The 26,387-nt window shown below is 44.6% G+C and overlaps 1 protein-coding gene across 1 annotated transcript; it reads left to right on the forward strand.

The window, feature by feature from the left end:
• Window positions 1-23,563: 23,563 nt before the first annotated feature.
• Window positions 23,564-24,229, forward strand: LOC121868669 (loricrin-like). Its single transcript, XM_042369506.1, has one exon. The coding sequence runs from the start codon at window positions 23,564-23,566 to the stop codon at window positions 24,227-24,229; it is 666 nt and encodes a 221-aa protein (XP_042225440.1).
• Window positions 24,230-26,387: the final 2,158 nt, after the last annotated feature.

Here is a 26,387-nt window from a genome sequence, read left to right on the forward strand (position 1 = left end):
TGATACGCCTCCTTCTCCCACCTATAGTCGCTCCAGCATCCCGGCAAATGTGAAGTTGGAAACACTCCAGCCCGGCTCCTCTTCCTGCCCGATATAGTTTGTGGTCTGGTTGTGGGGTATATAATGCTCGGCACGCAGATAGACTGGCATGTAAATTCCACTGAACTTTCCATTTCTGGGATGGGGAGTGCGGCCAGCTCAAATTACGGAGCTCCCGCGGGGTATGTGTCTGAGGGTGTTACTCAACTCTCTTGTGTGGGAGGTGAGGTGAGGTGTGATGACGTAAACTATACCTTTATACCTTTTTGTTGATGTAGACCTTCCATCTGGCTCGTGTATGGTCGTCTCCTGGGATGGTGAGGCACTAGGACTAAAGTTTCAAGGTGACACTTGGGTTTTTAGCATTTCGAGGACGAGGATTTTAAAGGATAATGGTTTAACTTCTTTATGATGATGGTTTAACTTCTTTATGATGATGGTTTAATAACTTCTACTTATTTAACTTTTTTGGAAACTTTTGAAGATCATAAAAATGCGTGTAAATTAATAATTTCATACAAAATCTAACCTAACCTAACCTAACCTAACCTAACCTAACCTAACCTAACCTAACCAACCTCACCTAATCTTATCTATTCTACTATAATTTATGACAGTAAACGACGCCTTAAATGAAACTGAGCACTTTTTACCATATGCGAATTAATTTCCAGTGACCTATAGAGATAAAACAAAACTTTATCCTTATTCAGCAAAACTTCAGTTCGTTTTTAAGGTTTAATTGGTGATTATCTCTAGTTAGTGTGTGTGTGTGTGTGTGTGTGTGTGTGTGTGTGTGTGTGTGTGTGTGTGTGTTAACAATACAGCCTGAAAAATGCAGAACGAGTTGGGTTTTACATGACATGTTTTCAGGCACACAACGTTTTAATAATGAAAAACTATATGTTATAAATTTATGTTTAATGAATATTTGATATGTTCATAATAAGTAATGACTTATTTTAAGGTTTTTACATTTCCTGGCACTTTTCCCATTACTGTACTAGTTAATTAAATATAAAAGCTTATGTTGATTTATTTTATTTTTTTAATGTGGCTCTAACAAGTGCAGGCTTAGTAAAGATTAAAGGCTATTTTATCAGTGACAAGTTAAGATAAATTTATCCGTGGCAGGTAAACGTCAGGTAAATGAAACAGTTATAATTACAGTTAAGATAAAGTTAACAGTTATAAAGATGAGGTTAATTTAACAGTAAACTCATGTTATCATAGTTTAACATAACTCTTGGCCTCGACACTTGAGAATTATATACTGAGAAATAACTTCGGAGATAAAAAGAAATGGAAGAGGGAAATATAGATGAGAGACAGAGAAAATAAGAACAAGGAAAAGAAAGAAAGTGTCATCATTAACTCGAATACGCTGGATAGCTTCAAACATAGGTTGGATGCTTATATGAGCAATAGGGGTTGGGTGTAAACGGGACTGCCCAGTATGGGCCAACAGGCCCGCTGCAGTTTCCTCCATTCTTATGTTCTTATGTTAAATAAAAGAGAAGAAGAAAAAGATAGAGATTGAAAGAAAGGAAGAAACAAGAGAAAGAATAAAAATAACTAAAGAAACTAAAGAGAAATATAAACAACAGAGACAAATTAAACAAAAACAAGAAAAAATAAAAGAGAGAGAGGAAGAATAAAACAGCAAAACCAAATAAAACAGAAAAATACGTAATACGTAGAGAGAACAAAGAGAAACTCATAAGACAAAACATTTGGACGAGAAAAACGGAAACAGATGCGGGTGAAAATACAAGAACAGAGAAAGAAAGAAAGGGAAGGACATTAAGAGACAGAAAACAATATGATGTCTCAAGGAGAAAGAGTGAGATAAGTTTCAGGGAAGGTGATAATGGTGAGACGAGAGATGGAGTCTTCCCACATATCAACCACAATGGCCGCCCCCAAGATTAGCTGTCGACCCTCATTGGCTGGCCTGGGGAAGACGCTCCTCTGATTACTTGCACGTGATTGGCCGTAGAGATTGGAAGGTGATCTGATAGCCTGGTGCCCACCCGTGAATCATTGCCCGGGGGAGTGGGGGAGGGGGGCTGGTCATCAGATGTTGTCAACACGACGCAGTAAACAGGCGGGATATGATGACCTGCAAGCAGTAAGACGGTGTGCCAAAAGGTTCTTGGCGAACTTGTAAACATGGCGGTCTCCTTTTGTGACCTGTAGACAGTAAGGTGGTAAGCAGGGCCTTGTTTTCTCCTTGACATTTATATGTAAACAGGGAAGCGGTAGTCTAATGTCATTCTAATAGTGTGTGTGTGTGTGTGTGTGTAAACACCTATTTCTGAGTCAGTTCCTACGACACATACGTTGTGAAATATTGATATTATTATCATGTAACTATTTACATAAAATTAAGTGTATTTCTGGCGACCCTTACTGGTGTATGATGAAGGACGAGACATCATCGCCGCCGTTCACTTTTTACTGTGACTTGAAAAATAATCGTTCATATTCGTCGACAAACATAACAGGTAAAAATGTCGACTGTAATGAACAAACTTTGAACTTTGCATAATTTATAATGAACCTGATTTAAGTCAGTATTTTAGCATATCACTTCTACATTTTAGCTAGATTTTTTTCTAGCCTCTTCAGTTGACTGTACTGTATGCAGCGTAAGTGAAATTTTTGTAGCAAATATTTATGTATTGTTTTAGTTTTTTGTAACTTCTTACTTGATGATTAATTCACATAAGAATAACACTGGTGAAGACGCGACCCGGTGTTGTCAGACGAACATATATTTAAAGCCTCACTGTGTGTATCAAGGGGTATGAGTTTGTGTGTGTGTGTCTGTGTGTTTATGTATACGTGTATGTATGTATGTGTATAAAGAAGACATTTATACTACTACTACTGCTACTACTCTCTCTCTCTCTCTCTGTGTCTCTCTCTCTCTCTCTCTCTCTCTCTCTCTCTCTCTTTCATATTCTTCTCCCCTACATTTCCAAGTAAATAATCACAGACCAAATCACCAGCCTCCAACCTTCTATTACCCAACACAACAACAACGACAACAACGTCAGCAACAACAACAACAACAACAACAACAACAACAACAACAACAACAACAACAACAACAAAAAACAAACCTTCGCCTGGCAGACTTTCAGGGCACGAGAGTAGAGTTAATCTGATTGGTGGAAGCCTCAGATTGGGATGTATATTGGCGGTAAGTGATTGGCTGGGTTCGTAGGATGGAGATAGCTTCGGAAATTGTTACCTTAGCATAAATAGAGGTTTGTGATGGGAGTCATGCAGCACATCAACATAGTAATAAGACTTAAAGGTAGGTTATGGGGGCATGTATAAGGCTATTTTGGGGGGATTTTGCCGGGACGAACTATTTACATAATTATACTCAGATGGGGGAAAGTATATTAGGAGGGAAATTACGTTTACAGGAACTCTGGTTACGTCTGTGTCGATGTAAGTCTCGTGTGGGAGGGATGTTTGTTTATGGATGTTTTCTCATGTGTTTATATATATGTTTATTTATTTTATTTTACTAACAACATTTTGATAAGATTTAAAACGATTTGTTTCTCTTGTGTTATATCCAAATATATTGTACAAATATGCACATGTAATAAACGTATATGTGTGTATGTGTGTGTGTGTGCTTGTGTGAGTACATTTAAACTGTGCAGTAAACTACTTAAGGACAAGTTATACTCATCACCTCACTATACACGTACGCCCTTGACCACTCACTCAGTTCATTATTATTATTGTTTCATCTTCTTTCTTCCAGGGCGGGGAAGCTCAAGAGACAAGGTGAGTGAATGTGTCGTCACCTTGACTCATTAATCTTGACGACACTTCAAAGGCAGAGGAGAAAATGTAAGAGGTAAGAGGTAGGACACGGTGAGAGGTGAGAGGCAGGACACGGTGAGAGGTGAGAGGCAGGACACGGTGAGAGGTGAGAGGCAGGACACGGTGAGAGGTGAGAGGCAGGACACGGTGAGAGGTGAGAGGCAGGACACGGTGAGAGGTAAGAGGCAGGACACGGTGAGAGGTGAGAGGCAGGACAACAGGCAGGACACGGTGAGAGGGAGAGGGGACGCACAAGAGGACACGGTGAGAGGTGAGGAGGCAGACACGGTGAGAGGAGAGGGTATTACGGTGGTGAGAGGTGAGGCAGGACACGGTGAGGAGGTGAGAGGCAGGACACGGTGAGACAGGTAAGAGGCAGGACACGGTGAGAGGTGAGGCAGGAGACACGAGGTGAGAGAGGACACGGGAGAGGTGAGAGGCAGGACACGGTGAGAGGTGAGAGGCAGGACAGGTGACAGAGACACGCAGGACACGGTGAGAGAGAGGCAGGACACGTGAGAGGTGAGAGGCAGGACACGGTGGTGAGAGGTGAGAGGCAGGGACACGGTGAGGAGGTGAGAGAGGAGAGGCAGGACACGGTGAGAGGTGAGGAGGTGAGAGGGCAGGAGAGGTGGTGTGAGAGGTGAGAGGCAGGACACGGTGAGAGGTAAGAGGCAGGACACGGTGAGAGGTGAGAGGCAGGACAGGCAGGACACGGTGAGAGGTGAGAGGCAGGACACAGGTGAGAGGAGGTGAGAGGCAGGCAGGAGGTGAGGAGGACACAGGACACGGTGAGAGGTGAGAGGCAGGTAAGAGGCAGGACACGGTGAGAGGTGAGAGGCAGGACACGGTGAGAGGTGAGAGGTGAGAGGCAGGACACGGTGAGAGGTGAGGTGAGCAGGAGAGGGACACGGTGAGAGGTGAGAGGCAGGACACGGTGAGGTGAGAGGCAGGACACGGTGAGGAGAGGTGGACAGAGGCAGGCAGGACACGGTGAGAGGTGAGAGGCAGGACACGGTGAGAGGTGAGAGGCAGGACACGGTGAGAGGTGAGAGGCAGGACACAGAGAGAGGCAGGACACGGTGAGAGGTAAGAGGCAGGACAGGTGAGGAGGTGAGAGGAGGCAGGACACGGTGAGAGGTGAGAGGCAGGACACGGTGAGAGGTGAGGCAGGACACGGTGAGAGGTGAGAGGCAGGACACGGTGAGAGGTGAGAGGAGAGAGGTGAGAGGCAGGACACAGGACACGGTGAGAGGTGAGGAGGCAGGACAGGTGAGAGGTGAGAGGCAGGACACGGTGAGAGGTGAGAGGCAGGACACGGTGAGAGGTGAGAGGCAGGACAGGCAGGTGGAGAGGTGAGAGGCAGGACAGTGAGAGGTGGGAGGCAGGACACACGGTGAGGAGGAGGAGGGACACGGTGGAGAGAGGAGGCAGGACACGGTGAGAGGTGAGAGAGGGTGGGACACACGGTGAGGAGGAGGAGGCAGGGGCACGGTGAGGCAGGCAGGAGAGGTGAGAGGCAGGACACGGTGAGAGGTGAGAGGCAGGACACGTAGAGAGGCAGGACATGGTGAGAGGTGAGAGGCAGGACAGGTGAGAGGTGAGAGGCAGGACACGGTGAGAGGTGAGGACAGGACAGGAGGTAAGAGGCAGGGACAGAGAGGAGGACACGGTGAGAGGAGGAGAGAGGTGAGAGGCAGGACACGGTGTGAGAGGTAAGAGGCAGGACACGGGGAGAGGAGACATGAGGTGAGAGGCAGGACATTGTGAGAGGTGAGAGGCAGGACACGGTGAGAGGTGAGGAGCAGGACACAGGTGAGAGGCAGGAGAGGGAGAGGCAGGACACGGTGAGAGGTAGAGAGGCAGGACACGGTGGAGAGGAGAGTGAGAGGCAGGGAGACAGAGGCAGGACACGGTGAGAGGTGAGAGGCAGGACACGGTGAGAGGTGAGAGGGACATGGGAGGAGAGGGCAAGGAGAGGTAAAATCCTCTCCCTGCAGAACACAGGTGGAGGGAGAGGCGTGAAGCCTCTTCCTGCACCTCCATCATTGATCATAATTCCATTTTATTAATATTACGAGCGCAAATAAACAGAAGGAAAGAGATAAGAGGAGAAAGAAGGTGTGTAATTAACTTGTGTTCTTTTTAATATCAACTAAGAATTAATGTGTTAAGTCTGATGTACAGAATACTAATTCCCTTGTTAACGTCAGAGGCTTATGGCGCATGTGAAGTTTATTATATTATTATTATTGTTATTATTATTATTATTATTATTATTATTATTATTATTATTATTATTATTATTATCATTATTATTATTATTATTATTATTATTATTATTATTATTATTATTATTATTATTATTATTATTATTATTATCATTATTATTATTATTATTATTATTATTATTATTATTATTATTATTATTAATTATATTATTATTATTATTATTATTATTATTATTATTATTATTATCATCATTATTATTATAACTATTTTATTATCACCCTCATCCTTAATATTACGATCCTACTTAGTACTATAATTATCTTGATCATTGCCATCATAAACCAAACACTGTAAGAGAACAAAACAGTACCTGAATATTCCATCAGTCAGGTGGGAATATCAGTGCTTAGTATTTATTGTTCGCCAGTTTACACACGCACACATAGGTATGTTTATGAGGGCATTAACCGTGAATAAAAATGAGAGAGGAATTTTTTCTCTGCATATGATTAAATCCGGTATTTTTTGGTTAGTAATTAGCGTAGGTTTTTTTCTGCCTAGAAACCCAGCTGTTATTTTTTCAGAAATAACAATATTAATGGATCAGTTTACGTAAAAGTTAATGATGCGGATGAGTGGTTTATTGTTTGTGATTGTCTGTGTTAAAAAAGTAGGTGTTTTTATGTTTGTATGTCTGTTTTGTTAGTAGAAAATTAGTGTATTAATGTGAGTATTAATAAGAACACACACACACACACACACACACACATATATATATATATATATATATATATATATATATATATATATATATATATATATATATATATATATATATATATATATATATATATATATATATATATATATATATATATATATATATATTTACACGCTCACACACACACTACTACTACTACTTTGCTGTCACTCGGAATCGAGTATGACGATCACCCAGCTATAATATAATGATATGAGTTATTAGGGATGTCACCTAGGTTGGTGAGTTTTGAGGTAACTAAAGAGGCCGATGCTGGACCGGCAGCGTAGTCCACATTCGTTGCACATGTGGAGGGCTCCATCTATTGTGGGAGGGGCGGTGGCAGCGTCTTTCCGACGTTGGCGCTTGTCTGCCTTGGTTTGCAGTCGGGCTAACCTTTTCAGGTTTGTCTTAAGACTATCCTTATACCCTTTCAATTGCCCGCCGGCGTTACGTTTACTATTCGTTAGGTGACTGTAAAGTAGCTGCTTTGGCAGTCTACTGTCGTCCATGTGGGTAACATGGCCAGTCCAACGTAGTTGTTCATGGATAATGGTAGCCTCGATGCTCCTACAGTTGGTGTCAGCAAGAATACTGGCATTTGTTCTCTTGTCTTCCCAGCGAACTCGGAGGATGGAACGTAGACTACGTTGGTGAAAGTTTTCAAGTACCTTAAGGTGCCTCCAGTATGTGACCCATGTCTCACTGCCATATAGCAGGGTGGGGAGGACCACTGCTCGATATACGTGTAGCTTTGTAGATAATTTCAGCTCCCTACAGCTTAAGACACGGTTTCGGAGTCCGCCCAAGTCTTGAGATGCACATCTGATCCGATGTTGACTCTTTTCATCGATGTCTGCGGTGGTGGACAGGTGGGAGCCGAGATACCGAAAGTGGGCAACATTAGAGAGGGTAGTACTGTTAAGCTGGATGGATGGTGGAGGAATGTCTGAACCAGGAGCAGGTTGAAAGAGAATCTGAGCCTTACATACAGTCACCTCAAGGTCGAAGTGCGCATACGCGTCTGGGTAGGTGTTCAGGATTTGTAGGTCGTGTCCAGTGTGAGAAACAAGGGTGAAGTTGTCTGCATACTGAAGTTCAGTAATGGAAGTTGCCGACACCTTTGTTCTTGCCTGGAGTCGTCTTATGTCGAAAAAAAAACCCCTTCACCCGGTACTCGATGTTCACCCCGCTGGCTAAATTGGCACTGGCACGAGTAAGGAAGGCAGCCAAGAAGATGGAAAAGAAAGTTGGTGCCAGTACACATCCTTGTTTAACCCCTGCTTGGATGGGGAAGAACTTTGAGTGGGTGCCATTGCGCAGGACACTGCCGTTCATGCCATCGTGCAGTTGCCTCACAATGGCGATGAATTTTGGTGGGCAGCCAAAACAGCTGAGGGTCCACCAGAGGGCTTCCCTGTTGACCAAGTCGAAGGCCTTGGTTTGGTCCATGAAAGCCATGTACCGGTCACGACGCTGTTCTCTGCACTTTTCCTGTATCTGGTTGGCAGCAAAGATCATGTCAGTGGTGCCACGTGATGGTGTAAAACCACATTGAGATTCTGGGAGAAAGTTTTCCGCTCCAGGAAGAAGTCTGTTTAGGAGAACTCGGGCGATAATCTTATCTTGCCAGCTACGGAGAGCAGCGAGATCCCACGGTAGTTCCCACAGTCTGACCGCTTTCCCTTGTTCTTATAAATATTGACAAAGGAGGCGTCTTTAGCAGCTCGGGGGATTTCCTCCTTTTCCCATATATTCTTCAGGAGAGAGATAATGGACACAGCTGGTAAGCAGAGGTCCTCCTACTCTATACACCTCGGCTGGGATTCCATCAGGCCCTGAGGCTATGTTATTTTTCATCTGTTTGATAGCAGTAGCTATCTCATCCAGGGATGGAGGATAGCTAGGGTGGGTCAGCTCTAGATGCTGAGGGACCGGCTGGGTAGTCAGGACATCCACATCGGTGTTTCGGTTGAGCAATGAATGGTAGTGTTCTTTCTAGCGCAGAAGGATGCCGTCTTCATCTCTTATTATGTGGTTACCATCAGATGAGCGGATAGGGGTTGCGCCACGAGTGAGTGGCCCATAAAATGTTTTAGTGGAAAAGAAAAATTCTCTCTTCTTGTGCTGATCTGCAAGTTTTTGCGCTTCACATGTTTTATTTTTAAGCCAGTCGTTCTTTAGATTCCGAACTTCCCGCTGGGTTGCCGCTTTCTTCTTGCGGAAGGTATTAGCTTTGGTCCAAGACTGAGGGTTGTTCTGCCAGTCAGTAAAAGCAGCACGTTTATCATCAACGAGTACTTTGATTGCCGAGTAATTTTCATCAAACCAGTTCCGGTGTATTCTTTTGATCTGGCCGAGGGTCTCTGCAGGTTTTTGTCATAACAGTATTAAGAGTATCCCATTTGGCACTGGGATTCATGTTGTTTGCTGTTAGGTTGTTTATAAGCCCATGTTCGAGCTGCTCTCCGAAAGCATGTGCTACCGCTGGATCCTCCAGACGCTTAGTATCAAAAACCTCTCCTGGAGGCTTACTGCTGTCGCCGTTTTGGGGCGATGTGAAGTGAGAGCTTGGCTCTAACAAGTCGATGATCGGTGTCACAGTGGTCTGAGCCACGCACGGCACGGGTGATGAGGACAGCTCGGCGATCTCTCTTTCTGACACTGATGTAGTCAATAAGATGCCAGTGTTTGGATTATGGGTGTTGCCATGAACTCTTGAACTTGTCGGCCTGCCCGAACAAGGTATTGGTGATAGTGATGTTGTGAGCAGCACACTTGCTAAGGAGGAGTAGGCCGTTGGGATTACACTTGCCTCGTCCATTTCTCCCTATGGTTCCCTGGCAAATGTTAGCATCTCTGCCAACTCTGGCTTTGAAGTCGCCAAGGAGCACAACCTTGTCTTCTCTGGGGATAGAGGTTAGCACTCTGTCGAGGTCGGCGTAAAAGGCCTCTTTGATGTCATACGCTGCATCCAGTGTTGGGGCATATGCACTGATGAAGAAGGCATGACGTGAGTGATTCAGTGGGACTCGAAGCGTCCATAAATGCGGTTTCTCTCTGCAACAGGCTTACCCTTCCAGAAGAAAGTGAGTTCTGTGAGTTGGCCCTCATCTGGGAGCCGGGACTTACTGATGACTGATATGTCGATGTTGTACCTAGCCAGCTCTTTTGCCACAAGGGCAGTTCTTCTTTCAGGATGTGCATTTGTGCCAGTATCCAGAAGGGTCCTGACATTCCTTGCAGCGACCATAAGAGGTTGTGTGGTTTGTTTTGTTTGGGTCTGTGATTTTTATTGTGTTTTCGACCGCATAAGGATGACCTTACTGGGTGATGTTGCCCAGTTAGGTTGGGTATTTAGGCAGGCTATGTTTAGGGCACCTTTTCTAGCCCCTTCCCCATGTGGGGTGAGCAGAGTGGTTCCTCGGAAGGCCTGCTTATTTGCACAGACATGACCGTATTGCATTGCTGCCTAGATCCCAGTGCATAAACGACCATCTTATCTGTGCCACTCATGTGCAGAGTTGTGACTAGAGACTCCCGGTAGTCATATCTACCTGTCCCCGTCGCCACTCGTCCGTCGCCATAGGACTTTTGGGTGGGTATAGGGGGATTTGATGAGGTATGGTGAGCTGAGTGCACACACACACACACACACACACACACACACACACACACACACACACACACACAGCGAGGCAAGACGTGCCCTGAAGGCGCTCCTAGTTTGAGCAGCCAGGCCGAGTCTGTTTGGCCACCCCCCTCCCCTGCTATATCCCAATGCCCTACCAGCCTTACTACACCGGGATTTATTCAGCAGAACATTCAAGTGATCAGTGAACGATTGACTACCAAACAGTGTTCCTATAGTGTACTCCAAGGAAAAGCACAAAAACACAGCAGTGTAATACTGAGTGTGGCTGGATCTGAAAAATTAAGGCTCATGGTATCGAGGGGAAAGTTTTAATTTGGATAAAATCATGGCTCACCGATAGAACGCAGAGGGTCAGCGTAGATGGTGTTAAATCTGAGTGGGGCCGTGTAACCAGTAGGGTTCCCCAGGGGTCAGTACTAAGCCCACTCTTGTTCATAATCTACATAAACGATCTAGATACTACGATCAGCAGTGACATAAGCAAGTTTGCGGATGACACCAAAATAGGGCGGCAGATTAATTCAGGGCAGGATGCAAATGCATTACAGGAGGATCTAAATAAACTGCAGGGGTGGTCTGAAAAATGGCAAATGAAATTCAACACCAGCAAGGGCAAGGTACTTAATATTGGAAGAACAAATACTGTCAATGTATACAGCCTTAACAACATCAACCTAGAGAAGTTGACTTGTGAAAGAGACCTAGGGGTACTTGTAAGCCCGGACCTACGGCCTAGAAAACAGTGCGTTAATGTTCGAAATAAGGCAAACTGAGTATTGGGTTTTATATCTAGAAGTGTAAGTAATAAGAGTACAGAGGTCTTATTGCAACTATATCTTGCGCTAGTCAGGCTGCACCTCGATTATGCGGTTCAGTTCTGGTGCCCTTATTATAGAATGGATATCAATTCCCTCGAGTCGGTGCAGCGAAGAATGACGAAAATGATTCCGGGACTTAGAAACCTTCCATATCAGGATAGGTTAAAGAAACTAAACTTGCATTCCCTGGAAAGACGAAGAGTGCGGGGAGATATGATAGAAGTATTTAAGTGGGTGAAAGGAATCAATAAAGGGGATATAGATAAAGTTTTTATATTATCCGAGCAGGATAGGACACGTAGCAACGGATTCATGTTGGATAAGTTTCGGTTTAGGAGGGAGATGGACGAGTGGAACAAGCTTAGCAACTTTGTAGTAAGTGCTGGAACGCTGGAAAGTTTCAAAAGGAGGCTGGATAGATCCATGGATGATAGAGAGTGGTAGTAACTCTCGACAGGAGCTGCCATGCACAGGCCAACCGGCCTATTGCAGACTCCTTATTTTCTTATGTTCTTATGTTCTATGTTCACCTGACCTAACCTGAAGGATGGAGCACACCTGCATTGCCCCAAGCTACTGTCCTGAACACGTGGCCACACACCTGCCCAACCGCATCCAGCCCATACGAGCACGAACTGATTGCTATAAGAACAGCCCAGTCCCAACCATTGTAGAAATTGTTAACACCTAATTATTATATATCATATTTGTATCACTTGTGTTACTTGTACATCATTTGTAAATCAAGAGACCCATTCCCCAATTATGTAATTGTATATTTTCAGCCTTCCGGCTGCCATGCTCTTTCAATAAACCGTTAATTATTGTTATTATTATAATTACACACACACACACACACACACACACACACACACATACAAAATTTGTATACTTTCTTGTGAGAGAAAATTTACATGTTTACGTATTAGCGTGTTAGATAAACGAACCTCACACCACGACCCTAAATTATTGTCACCATACTACCATAACTTTCGTAATGACTTCCCAAGATTTTTAACAGTACATAAAAACACATTTATCGACGCGCTCAGGATCATAGCAATCAGGGAAACAGGTTTTCTAATCAAATAGCGCAGTTTTCTTCCCCGCCATAATAGTGTATGCCATGCTGGCACAATCTTCCAGCTCTGTGCAGAGTTCACATATTCTGTACCGAGTTGCAAGTAAAACATTTGGCAAATCTTCGCCTTCAGTGCAAAAGATTTCTCAAAAATTTCTAGATCAATGTAAGACGTTCCTCAAACCCTTGGCCCTCAGCATGTAAAGCGGTCTCTTCGGATTTCTCGTTAAAACTTTTTCAGAATCTTTGTTCCTAATGAAAACTTCACAGTACCTTCACAATCTCTGCAAATGTTCGCAAAACCTTCGACTTCCATGAAATGCTTCACAAAATAAATAAGTACCGTGTTAACGTTTACAAATATTAACATTTCACGTTAAACATAAAGAAGATTCTTGCATTCCATTCAGAACTTCATAGAACTTCAACTTCCGCCAAAACTTCGCAATTATTTTCACAGTCGAAGCTCTGCCTCCCTGGACCACCTTAGGCGTCCTCATGTTACAGGAAACAGAACATTGTCTCTCTCTCTCTCTCTCTCTCTCTCTCTCTCTCTCTCTCTCTCTCTCTCTCTCTCTCTCTCTCTCTCTCTCTCTCTCTCTCTCTCTCATAATTTCTTCCCTTTACTATCCACTCTTCTCACTATTCTCATATATTCTTCTTGGTAATTTGTTCTTCGCTCATGTATGAGAAAACATCACACACATAAGGGGAAAAAATCCATCAGTAAAGTTAGTCAAGGCAAACACTGAGCTAACTGAACCTTCCTCATGTGCGAAAAAAATTCCATCTATTGGGTGAGAAGAGAGACACACGGGGCTAATTAAACACAGTGAACATGTGAACTATTGTACAGTAAAATATCCCAACTGACTCACTATATGGATGCTCCGTGAAGGTCAGGTCAATCAAGTATTCCAACAGGTAGACAGTTATGTTTTTCGGAAGAGCGAATTGGATGTAGATTAAATGCATTATGGGAGATCTGGAAAAAATTAAAAAATAAATCAAATTTTTCGTTACCTGATGAATGTTAAATTAATCTAAATTACAAGAGGGAAGCCAAAACCCTGAGCCGTAATTTCCCGCGGGAGATAACTTTTTTAATACTAATAAGCTGTATGAACATGTGCCATTGATTAATACTCAGTCCTGTAATAAAACTACTAATCAGGTGTGTCTGTTTTATTTTATTTTTTTCGTTAAATGAAACTTTTTTTTTCTAATTTCTCTCTTGTTTTATTTTTAGTCCCGAGGTTCAGTACAATTATCGGTTTTTGTGCCATAAAGTTCATTGTTTTTGTGAGAGTTGAGATTAATTGGTCGTTCGTTTGAGGTTAAACTTTTTCTTTTGTGGAGAGTTACTTTATTGGGCTGGATGAGTAATGCTGGTCAGGAGGATAATATTGGTAATACTGATATAGGCGGTTGCAGTAGTAGTAGGAGTAGTAGTAGTAGTAGGTGTAGTAGTAGTAGTAGTGGTCCACGAGGTAAATGACAGACAGCCACCACAGTGGAATGGAATGTCGATGGAAAATGCGGATAAATGGGTTAAAAAAACGTCCTAAAAATTTGCCAGGTAGTCGCCAGCCAAACCTCGTTGAACCTCCCAAGTGTGCGGTCACCAAAGAAATGATTCGGAAGATGACTCGCCTCATAACAGTACACTCAGGACAGCTTCCTTTCCCCATTAGCTCTTCAAATACTGGCAATAATACCACATCTATTCTGTCAGAGCACACACGCAAGGACTAAGTGCAAAGAAAATGTGGCAGCAATGAAAAAAAAGATTGACTATGTGGCAGAAAGGGGCCCTTGATGATCTCCTATGTGAAGCAAGAGCACTGCAGGAGAGACTAAAATTCATAGACGACGGAAAACAAAAAACTGAGGATGTCGCTTGAAAGTTTGGTAACAAGATGAGGGTGGGAAAAGTGTCCTTGGCGGTACGAGCTCTCACAGAGGAATCTTTCGGTGGTGTTTTTCCAATAAACAGAGAGACATTACAACAACTGAAGGAAAAACATCCTCCTGCAAGTGAAGAGGAAGGCATCAGGTTCCATGGTGCCTATATCCCTCCAAATGCTGTCATGTTCGAGAAAATAACAGGAGGGATGGTGTGGATAAAGGCACTGAAGACAGAGGGAGGTGCTGGCCCTTCAGGCCTGGATGCAGACGGTTGGAGAGTCATCCTCAGTACTAAAAAGTTTGGTGCCTCAGCAAGTGATCTCTACAATGCTACCACCGCCCTTGCAAGAAAGCTAGCAACCTCGTGATGCCACCACCTTCATGCTCTGACGGCCTGCCGCCTCATTCTCCTGGATAAAAATCCAGGATGTAGGCCTATAGGGGTGGGGGAAGTGCTGAGGCGGATCATCGGAAAATGCATAATGGAGGTGGTAAATGATGATGTCAAGGCAGCTGTAGGGAACCTACAGGTATGTGCTGGCCACCAGGCTGGGGAGGGGAGGGGGGGGGGAGCTGCCATTCGCGTCATAAGAAAGATATTTGAGCAGCGTGGTTGTGAGGCAGTACTCCTGGTTAACGTTTCCAACGCATTCAACATAATCAACTGCAAGGCCGCACTGCACAACATGACGATCAAGTGTCCAAGCTTTGTAATGTATGTTGAAAACTCCTATAGGAATCCATCAGACCTCTACATAAAAAGCTTCAAGGCCCTAAGAGGAGATACCACCATACAGTCAACTGAGAGAGCAACGCAGGGGGATCCTGTCGCCATGGAAATGTACGCACTAGGCCTATCCGTGCTCCAACACACAATAAAATTTGAAACAACCGAGGTCAAGCAAGTGGCTTATGCTGACGACCTTACAGGAGCAGAAAAGTGGAGGACATCAAAAAGTGGTGGGACCTGATAACATCACGTGGTCCACAAATAGGGAATCACCCAAATGCCAGCAAGTCCTTCCTCATTGTGAAGCCAGAACACTATGAACGGGCAGTGGAGGTGTTCGGTGGAAGTGAGGTCAAAATAACAAGGGAGGGCCAAAGACACCTTGGTGCAGTAATTGGCACGAATGACTTTAAGACTGAGTACGTAACGGGAAAGGTGAATGAATGGGTTAAGGAAATCCAAGCTGTGTCTGTGATTGCTAACACAGAGCCACATGCGGCTTTTGCGACATTCACCCAGGGAGTCCAGCATCGCTGGAATTACCTGATGCGCACTATCTCTGATATTGGACCCCTCCTCCACCTTCTGGAAGAAGCCATCAAGGTTGCTTTTATCTCAACACTAGTAAAAAACCATTATTTAACGCTCTCAGAAAGGTCACTCATTGTACTACCACTGAGACTGGGAGGAATGGGATTGACTAATCAAGAGGAGCTTGCCGCCACAGAACATCAGAACTCTGTCAAGCTCGCGGCAGCCCTCACTGAGCATATAATTGCTCAGAATGCAGCAAGTCAGGTGGATACCATCGAATTAAACAAGATTCGACGGTCCATTACTACAGAACAGCAGCACATCCAAAGTGATAAACTGCAACAACTGTTGCTGCAATTACCAGATAACTTGAAAAAAAGTACCTATAGCGCAGGAGGTGGGCGCCTCAAACTGGCTAACAACGTTACTGATAAGGGCAAAAAGCTTTATCCTTAAAAGACAAGAATTCACAGATGCCATTACTCTAAGGTACTGTAGGCCAGTAGAAGGTTTGCCCTCCCAATGCGTGTGTGGCTCAACCTACGACATCAACCACGTCATGGTGTGCATGAGGCATGACGAAGTAAGGGATCTCATAGCAAATTTACTGAAGGAAATCTGCCGCGACGTCAGGGTGGAACCGCCCCGCCTTCCATTGGACGGTAGGAACCTCCGTCACAGGACTTCAAACTCATCCAACGAAGCCCATGTGGACGTCAGTGCTCTAGGATTCTGGACGCGGGGATAGCGAGCCTTCTTTGACATAAGGATTTTCGATCCCATGGCCGCCTGTCACCATAACCTAGCTCTCGATGCTGCACACAGGAGGAACGAGAATGACAAGATCGGGGTATATGGGGAGAGAATTCTGAATGTGATCATGGCAGCTTCACTCCTCTGGTGTTCACAACCTCTGGTGGGATGGTACCAAGTGCAAGGAGCTTCTATGCCAGACTCGCGGAGGTGTTATCTGAACGGAAGCAACAGCCCAGAAGTTACGTCACAGCCTGGTTGAGATGTCGACGTCCTTCTTTCTGCTTAGGTTTGCATTGCTTTGCCTCAGGGGAACGAGATCTTCGGCCCCAAAGCCGACAACGGTCGCAGATATTGACTATCAGGCAACAGTCACTGAATGCGGCATAGATCTGTTGCTCAACTGACTCAACACAGCCAGGGTAGCTACTTACGTATTAGGATAGTTTAATTTAAGGTAATAAAATAGCGGCGAAGGTGTGGCTGTTGGGGTAGGCTGGAGGCCACTTTAAAAAAAGTAATAATAATAATAATACTAATAATAATAATAATTATAATAATAATAATAATAATAATAATAATAATAATATTAATAATAATAATAATAATAATAATAATAATAATAATAATAATAATCATAAAAATAATAATAATAATAATAATAATAATAATAATAATAATAATAACAATAATAATAATAATAATAATAATAATAATAGTAATAATAATAATTATAATAATAATAATAATAATAATAATAATAATAATAATAATAATAATAATAATAATAATAATAATAATAATAATAATAATAATAATAATAATAATAATAATAATAATAATAATAAAAATAATAATAATAATAATAACAATAACAATAATAATAACAGTAATAATAATAATAATAATAATAATCTCTCAACACACACACACTTCGCCTTAAACCTTCACTGTACAAGATATTGAAGGCAGGAACATGCCTTGGGAGGTAATAGTCAGTGACAGGAATTACAAGGGTTATTATAGAACACTTTCTGAGAGCCTAAGTCTCCCTGGTCCTATCCTCAGATTAATAACCCTCATGCTATCTTAGTCACACACACACACACACACACACACACACACACACACACACACACACACACACACACACACACACAAATGCAAACGGGCACTAGTCGATCCATAGTTTACCATGATGAGATTTATCAAGTGAAACATGTATATGGAGCAAGTAACAAGAGCACTAGATTACAAGATGTTGTAACCGCTAGATTAAGGTTAGGGTATAAGTATCTCTGGCAGTATGTTCCTCAAGCAGATGTAAATAAGATTAAATGTAAAGTGTTTAGACAGACATATAGCCACACACTTGAACACTACGTCCTCGACTGTGTGAAGATAGAACCTTTTAGGGACAGGTCCAAGCACACTGTGTGTGAAATGGCACAACACTTCATCTCTAATGGCAAGATAGCCGACACATTAAGATTGTATCCACCTTTTGCACTTAGTGACTATATCGGTTCTCATGTACAGAACCAAATACACAATGTGCTTGAATACTTCTCAGGCAAATGTGAATAACAAAGTGTGCGGCCAGACATACTGTCTCACACACCTGTACTCACGCATTTGTGAATGAGTTACCCTTTATGCATAGAACTAAACAAATAATGTAATTGAAATACTGTGTAACATTCAGTGCCATAATATCCTGACAACGGGGGTTAATTATTATGACCCGTAGTAAACTCTACTCTGTAATCCTTTTGCGCTACCGCTCACAGGATGAGTGTGGGGTGCACAATAAAGTAGCCGCTGTAAGCGGCAAAATAAAAAAGATCAGTCACTACCACGCTGAAGGCGTTAATCTCTCTCTCTCTCTCTCTCTCTCTCTCTCTCTCTCTCTCTCTCTCTCTCTCTTATGTACAGGCAATATCCAGAAAGCAGATAGTGTCAATACAATTTGTAAGACACCTTTTTACTGTAGTAAGTCTTAACTCCTTCACAGAACTGTTTCATACGAGGGAGGATAAAATTCTTGGAGTCAAACATCATCTCTTCACAAACGTTATTTCTCCTCTTCTCATAAAAGCTACAGGAAATACTAGTAAAAAATAAATTACTCCATAAAGCTAAAAGCACACTCTTATGTTGTAATAATTTTAGCCTCATGGAGTAGAGTCGCACACCAGTAATAGTTAAAATTTCTGAATCAAAACAGCGGCTCCTCAGTAACTGTAGAAGAGATACATAATACATACAATATCAGAGTAAATACAAATATTCCATAAAACTGTTAACGCTCCCAACCATTATATTAACTTTGGACAGAAGGAGAGGAGGAAGGTTGGAAGGAGAGGTGTGTGTGTGTGTGTGTCTCGGGCGGCAGGCGACAGAAGGATTACATTATACCCTGGGGCCACATCCTGAGGCTCTCGCAGGTGCCGCTAGCCCTCCATAAAATGATTCTTTCGCCTCACCACCATTCTGCTCCGCCTGGGTAACCCAAGGGTGACCCAGGGACGAGTCAGAGTGACACTAGGGTGCCTGAGGTCATAAACTGTGGTATAGGGACGACCCAAGACAATAGTACATATGCCAGGGTGACCAAGGTGACCTAAATGGATATGGTAAGGTGACCATTTACAACCAGGGTAACACATGGACGATCTAGGCTCATTGTGAATGTGTTAGGGTGAACAAGAACGATTAAGAGCGACAGAGGGAGATAGTTTAAGGTTGCGTTAGGGTGACGGATCTTTGTTCGAGATTGTGATTATTTATTTTTGTATCATACTTTGTTTTGCATTGATATATATATATATATATATATATATATATATATATATATATATATATATATATATATATATATATATATATATATATATATATATATATATATATATATATTACAGGATTACTACATTTGACTAAATATTCCTTATTATATTTTACAGGATTAAAAAAAATCAATTAACTCCCAACAAATCAGAGTAAAGAAGCGTTGGGTTTTTTTGTTTTTTTTAATTTACTGGATATTAATAACTCTCGTCTCTCAGTCATTCCTGCCAGGTTTAAGGGATTGTGTGGAGGGCTTGCTGGTAGTTGTTCGGGTCTGAGGGATTGTGTGGCGGGCTTGCTGGTAGTTGTTCGGGTCTGAGGGATTGTGTGGAGGGCTTGCTGGTAGTTGTTCGGGTCTGAGGGATTGTGTGGAGGGCTTGCTGGTAGTTTTGGGGTCTGAGGGATTGTGTGGCGGGCTTGCTGGTAGTTGTTCGGTCTGAGGGATTGTGTGGAGGGCTTGCTGGTAGTTGTTCGGGTCTGAGGGATTGTGTGGCGGGCTTGCTGGTAGTTGTTCGGGTCTGAGGGATTGTGTGGAGGGCTTGCTGGTAGTTGTTGGGGTCTGAGGGATTGTGTGGCGGGCTTGCTGGTAGTTGTTCGGGTCTGAGGGATTGTGTGGAGGGCTTGCTGGTAGTTGCTGGGAAAGTACAAGTGTTTCAGGGTATAGGTGTTGGGAGTTGCTGTGGTGGGTGGTGATCTGTAACAAGTAAGAGGAGGACATTAGTTAAAGAAAGGATAGGAAGATGACAAAGGTATTAATTATAGTTTGAAATAAAAAAAATAAGAATACGTAGAAGACAGTTTTAATTTTGAATAGAAAGGAAAGAGGAGAAACCAAAAACATTAATAATAGTAAGAAAACTCGAGAATAGGAGGATAACTGACGATGACAAAAAAAAGAAACAGGAATTTCCAAGACGATCCAAAGAAACACGAAATGAATCACAATAATTCCAGGTAACTTACTGATCACCACTCACCTCCACACACACACACACACAGGTGAGGTCATACACAATTAAAAAATGTAAACATAGAGGCATTACGACAAAGAAATAAAGTGAGAATGAAAACACCGTCGATCCTCTCAGAGTAAGAGAGTAATATTGCTCCCGGTGACTCCGAGAATGATCCCGTCCCTCCTCTCCAAAACTTCTAAACTGTATTACAATTTTTACCTCAAGACAAAAAGAGAGTCTAGATGAAACAGTCGTGAGTCTTCAAGTCATTCTGAGAAGCGAAGGGAATCGTCGCAAGATTATACTGAGCCCTTCAGTGCTGACTGTTTCAGAGTAAACATAGAATGCAAATAATGCCTTCCAAGACTTTTCCCAGAGCCATTAAAAACTTTTGGAGTGAGAGAGAGAGAGAGAGATAGTGTTCCTCCATCTTGGTGTTGTCTGCCCTTTTTTAAACAGAGATGAAACCTGGTAGGATTTTCGAGTCGATGCTAACTACTGGGGCCAGATCCCAGCAAGTCCCTGGTGTCGGGTGAGAGGTTTAGGGGAGTAATACCAGGGATTCCTGCCAAATCCCTGGCTGGCCGGGCAGTGGGAGCCCTGGGGAGCGTCCCTAGCTACTGGGCGACCCTGAGTTATCTGTGACTGTAGCTCACGTCCCCTCCCGCGTGTGTTGACCCAGGCTGGACATCTACTTAAGGACTCACACATTACACCGCAGTCGCTGTTTCATTTTACTCACTTATTTATCATATCCTTATTTTATGCCAGTCTGTCATATACGTACAGTGATCCCTGGTCAAGATTTCCCAAGGTTCGTACAATAGATATTCCTTGTAAATAAACATATAAAATGCACTTAACTAGTTCATATAAGCTGAAATAATAATGATAACATCCAAAAATGTCATTAGAATTACGATGAGATTCTACGTTTCCTAGATACGTTCAGAGTCTCACTTAGTACAAGTTTTAAGACAAAATCAAATATTTATTAATTTTAAGTTCCTAATTCGTGTTTAAATGAACGTATCTAACTGAGGTAAGGACAGTTTGATTCATATTTTTTGAAGATATTTCCTGTGTTTTGTCTTAAATCAAATAGTTTAGTATACTCTGTTACATCTTCAGTCACCGAACGAACCATTGTCAAACTCTGGACTATCGGAAGGTATAAGAAGTGTTGGTGTGTGTGTTTCTTGTATGTGTCCACAGAGAGAAGGTTCATAGAGTGTACTAAACAATCACTATAGCTGGGACACATACTCTCTTCTCTCTCTCTCTCTCTCTCTCTCTCTCTCTCTCTCTCTCTCTCTCTCTCTCTCTCTCTCTTACCTTAAAACGCCTGCCTCTATTTGTGTTTCGTTTTTATTAGCTTATTTTTCTTTAATATATTCTTCACGTTTATTATAATTTATTTCTTCGTCTTCTTCTTTCTTTTGTTCTTTCTTCCTTTGTAACAAGAGAGAAAAACAGGTGCATCGTTGATTAATTTCTTTTGATGTTTTTCGAAATTTTCTGAGAATCAAAATAATCTAATTATTGAAGGGCTTTAAAAGGAGAGCTAATGGCGGTGGTGCAAGAGTCAGTGGCGGCGGTGCAAGAGTCAGAAGCGGCGGTGCAGAGTCAGTGGCGGCGGTGCAAGAGTCAGTGGCGGCGGTGTAAGTCAGTGGCGGTGGAGAGTCAGTGGCGGTGGTGCAAGAGTCAGTGGCGGTGGTGCAAGAGTCAGTGGCGGTGGTGCAGAGTCAGTGGCGGCGTGCAAGAGTCAGTGGCGGCGGTTAAGGTCAGTGGCGGCGGTTAAGAGTCAGTGGCGGCGGTGTAAGAGTCAGTGGCGGTGGTGAAGAGTCAGTGGCGGCGGTGCAGGAGTCAGTGGCGGCGGTGTAAGGTCAGTGGCGGCGGTGTAGAGTCAGTGGCGGTGCGAGTGGTGGCGGGGTGCGAGTCAGTGGTGGTGGTGCAAGAGTCGTGGGGGCGGTAAAGAGTCAGTGGCGGTGGTGCAAAGTCAGTGGTGGTGGTGCAAGTCAGTGGCGGCGGTGTAAGTCAGTGGTGCAAAGTCAGTGGCGGTGGTGCAGAGTCAGTGGCGGCGGTGCAAGAGTCAGTGGTGGTGTGGTGCAAGAGTCAGTGGCGGCGGTAGTGCAAGAGTCAGTGGCGGCGGTGCAAGAGTCAGTGGCGGCGGGCAAGAGTCAGTGGTGGCAGGTCAGAGTCAGTGTCTGCGGTGCAAGAGTCAGTGGCTGCGGTGCAAGAGTCAGTGGCAGTGGTGATGCAAGAGTCAGTGGGGGCGGTGCAGAGTCAGTGGCGGTAGTGATGCAGAGTCAGTGGCGCGGTGCAGAGTCAGTGGCTGCGGTGTAGAGTCAGTGGAGGTGGTGATGCAAGAGTCAGTGGCGGCGGTGCAGAGTCAGTGGCGGTAGTGATGCAAGAGTCAGTGGCGGCGGTGCAGAGTCAGTGGCGGCGGTGCAAGAGTCAGTGGCGGCGGTGCAGAGTCAGTGGCGGTGGTGCAAGAGTCAGTGGCGGCGGGAGAGTCAGTGGCGGTGGTGCAAGAGTCAGTGGCGGCGGGTGAAGAGTCAGTGGCGGTGGGTCAAGAGTCAGTGGCGGCGGGTCAAGAGTCAGTGGCTGCGGTGCAAGAGTCAGTGGCTGCGGTGTAAGTCAGTGGAGGTGGTGATGCAAGTCAGTGGCGGCGGTGCGAAGTCAGTGGCGGGGGTGATGCAAGAGTCAGTGGCGGCGGTGCAGAGAGTCAGTGGCGGCGGTGCAAGAGTCAGTGGCGGCGGTGCAAGAGTCAGTGGCGGTGGGTGATGCAAGAGTCAGTGGCAGCGGTGCAACAGTCAGTGGCGGCGGTGCAAGAGTCAGTGGCAGTGGTGATGGAAGAGTCAGTGGCGGTGGTGCAGAGTTAATGGCGGCGGTGCAAGAGTCAGCGGCGGTGGTGATGCAAGTCAGTGGGGGCGGTGCAGAGTGTGCGGTATTGATGCAGAGTCAGTGGCGGTATTGATGCAAGAGTCAGTGGCGGTGGTGAAAGAGTCAGTGGCGGCGGTAGTGCAAGAGTCAGTGGCGGCGGTGCAGAGTCAGTGGCAGTGGTGCAGAGTCAGTGGCGGTGGTGATGCAGAGTCAGTGGCTGCGGTGCAGGTGGTGGCTGCGGTGCAGAGTCAGTGGCTGCGGTGCAAGAGTCAGTGGCTGCGGTGCAAGAGTCAGTGGCGGTGGTGATGCAGAGTCAGTGGGGGCGGTGCAAGAGTCAGGTGGCGGTAGTGATGCAAGAGTCAGTGGCTGCGGTGCAAGAGTCAGTGGCTGCGGTGCAAGAGTCAGTGGCGGTGGTGATGCAAGAGTCAGTGGGGGCGTGCAAGAGTTAGTGGCGGTGCAGAGTCAGTGGCAGTGGTGATGGAAGAGTCAGTGGCGGTGGTGCAGAGTTAATGGCGGCGGTGCAGAGTCAGTGGCTGTGGTTGAGAGTCAGTGGCTGCGGTGCAGAGTCAGTGGCTGCGGTGCAAGGGTCAGTGGCTGCGGTGCAAAGTCAGTGGCTGCGGTGCAAGAGTCAGTGGCGGCGGTGCAGAGTCAGTGGCGGCGGTGCAAGAGTCAGTGGCGGCGGTGTAGAGTCAGTGGCGGCGGTGCAGGGTCAGTGGCTGCGGTGTAGAGTCAGTGGCTGCGGTGCAAGAGTCAGTGGCTGCGGTGTAAGAGTCAGTGGTTGCGGTGCAAGAGTCAGTGGCGGCGGTGCAGGGTCAGTGGCTGCGGTGCAGGTCAGTGGCGGCGGTGCAAGAGTCAGTGGCGGCGGTGCAATGGTCAGTGGCTGCGGTGCAAGAGTCAGTGGCTGCGGTGCAAGAGTCAGTGGCGGCGGTGCAAGGGTCAGTGGCTGCGGTGCAAGAGTCAGTGGCTGCGGTGCAAGAGTCAGTGGCGGCGGTGCAGGGTCAGTGGCGGCGGTGCAAGAGTCAGTGACGGTGGTGATGCAAGAGTCAGTGGCGGCGGTGCAAGAGTCGAGTGGCGGTAGTGGTGCAAGAGCCAGTGGCGGCGGTGCAGAGTCAGTGGCGGCGGTGCAGAGTCAGTGGTGGTGGTGGAAGAGAGCGAGAGAGGCGAAGAAATTGTAATGATGGCAAGAGAGGGAGAAATATAATATATAATGAAAGCGAAAAGAGATAGAAAATGTAATTAAAAGAAAAAACAGAGCGGGAGGAAGGAAACGAGTGAAAATTAGAATATTTTGTATGGACAAGAGGATAAACGATTGAATGAAAATGAATAAGAGATTTGGGAAGAGAGAGAAAGAGATACTGAGATAGGGAGAGATAATAATGAGACAAATGGGGGAACAGAGGATCAAGGAGAAGGAAGAGATAAGAAAGGGAAGACTGAGAGGTACATGTGAGAAGAAGAGTGCCAAAATTTCTCTCTCTCTCTCTCTCTCTCTCTCTCTCTCTCTCTCTCTCTCAGGTGTTCACCAATAGCACTCACTCATACTGTAGGATATATTCGACCATCCCTTAATAACTTCGTTACCTGAGGATTCGTTCATAAAACTATCAGTGATTTTTACTTTCATTTTTGCTTTGACTTTTACTTTTGCATTTTACTTTCTATTTTTACTTTCACTTTTTTTTACTCGCCTTCAGGTCACCGGTTGGGATATTGATTACTCGTGTATGTTTCCAGTTCTCGGAATTATTGTCTTCACTATTGGTTATATTATATTGTTGGTGTGAAAGTTGATGATATTATTACTATTGTTATTATTATATTTGTTATTAATGTTATTTTTGTGTTGTTATTAATTCTATTACGTATTATTATTATTATTATTATTTTTGTTGTTATTGTTGTTGTTGTTAATATCATTATTATCAACATTTTCTCATCATTATTAGTGCCAGCAATAGTAGCACGACTGCAGATATTATTACTAGGGTTATTAATTATCATTATTTGAATTATTACTTCTGAAAAGAGACTAATACCAATGCCACAATCCCCCTCCCCTCACATAACTTGAACACCTCTCGTGGTAGACACGTTTGAGTGAGAAAATGTAGTAAAAATTCTCATTAGAAACACAGTATAGGTCCAGTGACTTCTTTGGCTTATGATTACAATGTTTGGCCTGAGTGGCGTCCACGACACATACCGACAAGAGGTTCACTAATTTAATCATCGACTATTATATTACAAGTGTGGTGGTCTCGTTATAGCCTGGAAACTATAATTTCATTAAAACTGAAACTGACATGACAGTATTGTAAGTCTCAAGAGTATTGAAGTGTAAGACTTATTTTTTTGTATACTGGAGTATGGAAATTATTCATTTAACTCAGATTCAGTTGAGCACCCCCCCACCCTCTCTCTCTCTCTCTCTCTCTCTCTCTCTCACCTGCTGTTCTGAAGCAGCCTTAAGATCATCCCATGTCTCATCTACATATTATTGTCTTTATAATGTTACTCATGACTTGCTTCTCATCACGCACACTGCCTCTCATCTCCCACACTGCCTCTCATCTCCCACACTGCCTCTCATCTCCCACACTGCCTCTCTCTCCCACACTGCCTCTCAGCATCCACACTGCCTCTCATCACCCACACTGCCTCAAATCACCCACACTGCCTCTCATCTCCACACTGCCTCTCATCTCCCACACTGCCTCTCATCATCCACACTGCCTCTCATCACCCACACTGCCTCAAATCACCCACACTGCCTCTCATCTCCCACCTGCCTCTCATCTCCCACTGCCTCTCATCACCCACCTGCTTCTCATCACCCACACTGCCTCTCATCTCCCACACAGTCTCTCATCACGCACACTGCCTCTCATCACCCACACTCATCTCACACTGCCTCTCATCACCCACAATGCCTCTCGTCACCCATACTGCCTCTCATCACCTACACTGCCTCATCACCCACACTCATCTCCCACACCTCTCATCACCCACAATGCCTCTCATCACCCACACTGCCTCTCATCACCAACACTGTCTCTCATCACCCACACTCATCTCCCACACTGCCTCATCACCAACACTGTCTCTCATCACCCACGCTCATCTCCCACACTGCCTCTCATCACCCACACTGCCTCTCATAACCCACTCATCTCCCCACTGCCTTGCATCACCCACACTTATCTCCCACACTGCCTCTCATCACCAACACTGTCTCTCATCACCCACGCTCATCTCCCCACTGCCTCTCATCACACCCACTGCCTCTCATAACCCACACTCATCTCCCACACTACCTCTCATCACCCACGC

The sequence above is a fragment of the Homarus americanus genome, unplaced genomic scaffold (genome assembly GCF_018991925.1).
Source record: "Homarus americanus isolate GMGI-L3 unplaced genomic scaffold, GMGI_Hamer_2.0 scaffold30535, whole genome shotgun sequence".
Taxonomy (NCBI): domain Eukaryota; kingdom Metazoa; phylum Arthropoda; class Malacostraca; order Decapoda; family Nephropidae; genus Homarus; species Homarus americanus.

Excerpts from the sequence above, each read along its gene's own strand:
- LOC121868669 (XM_042369506.1), top strand. The coding sequence starts at position 23,564 with ATGGCGGCGGTGCAGAGTCAGTGGCTGTGGTTGAGAGTCAGTGGCTGC.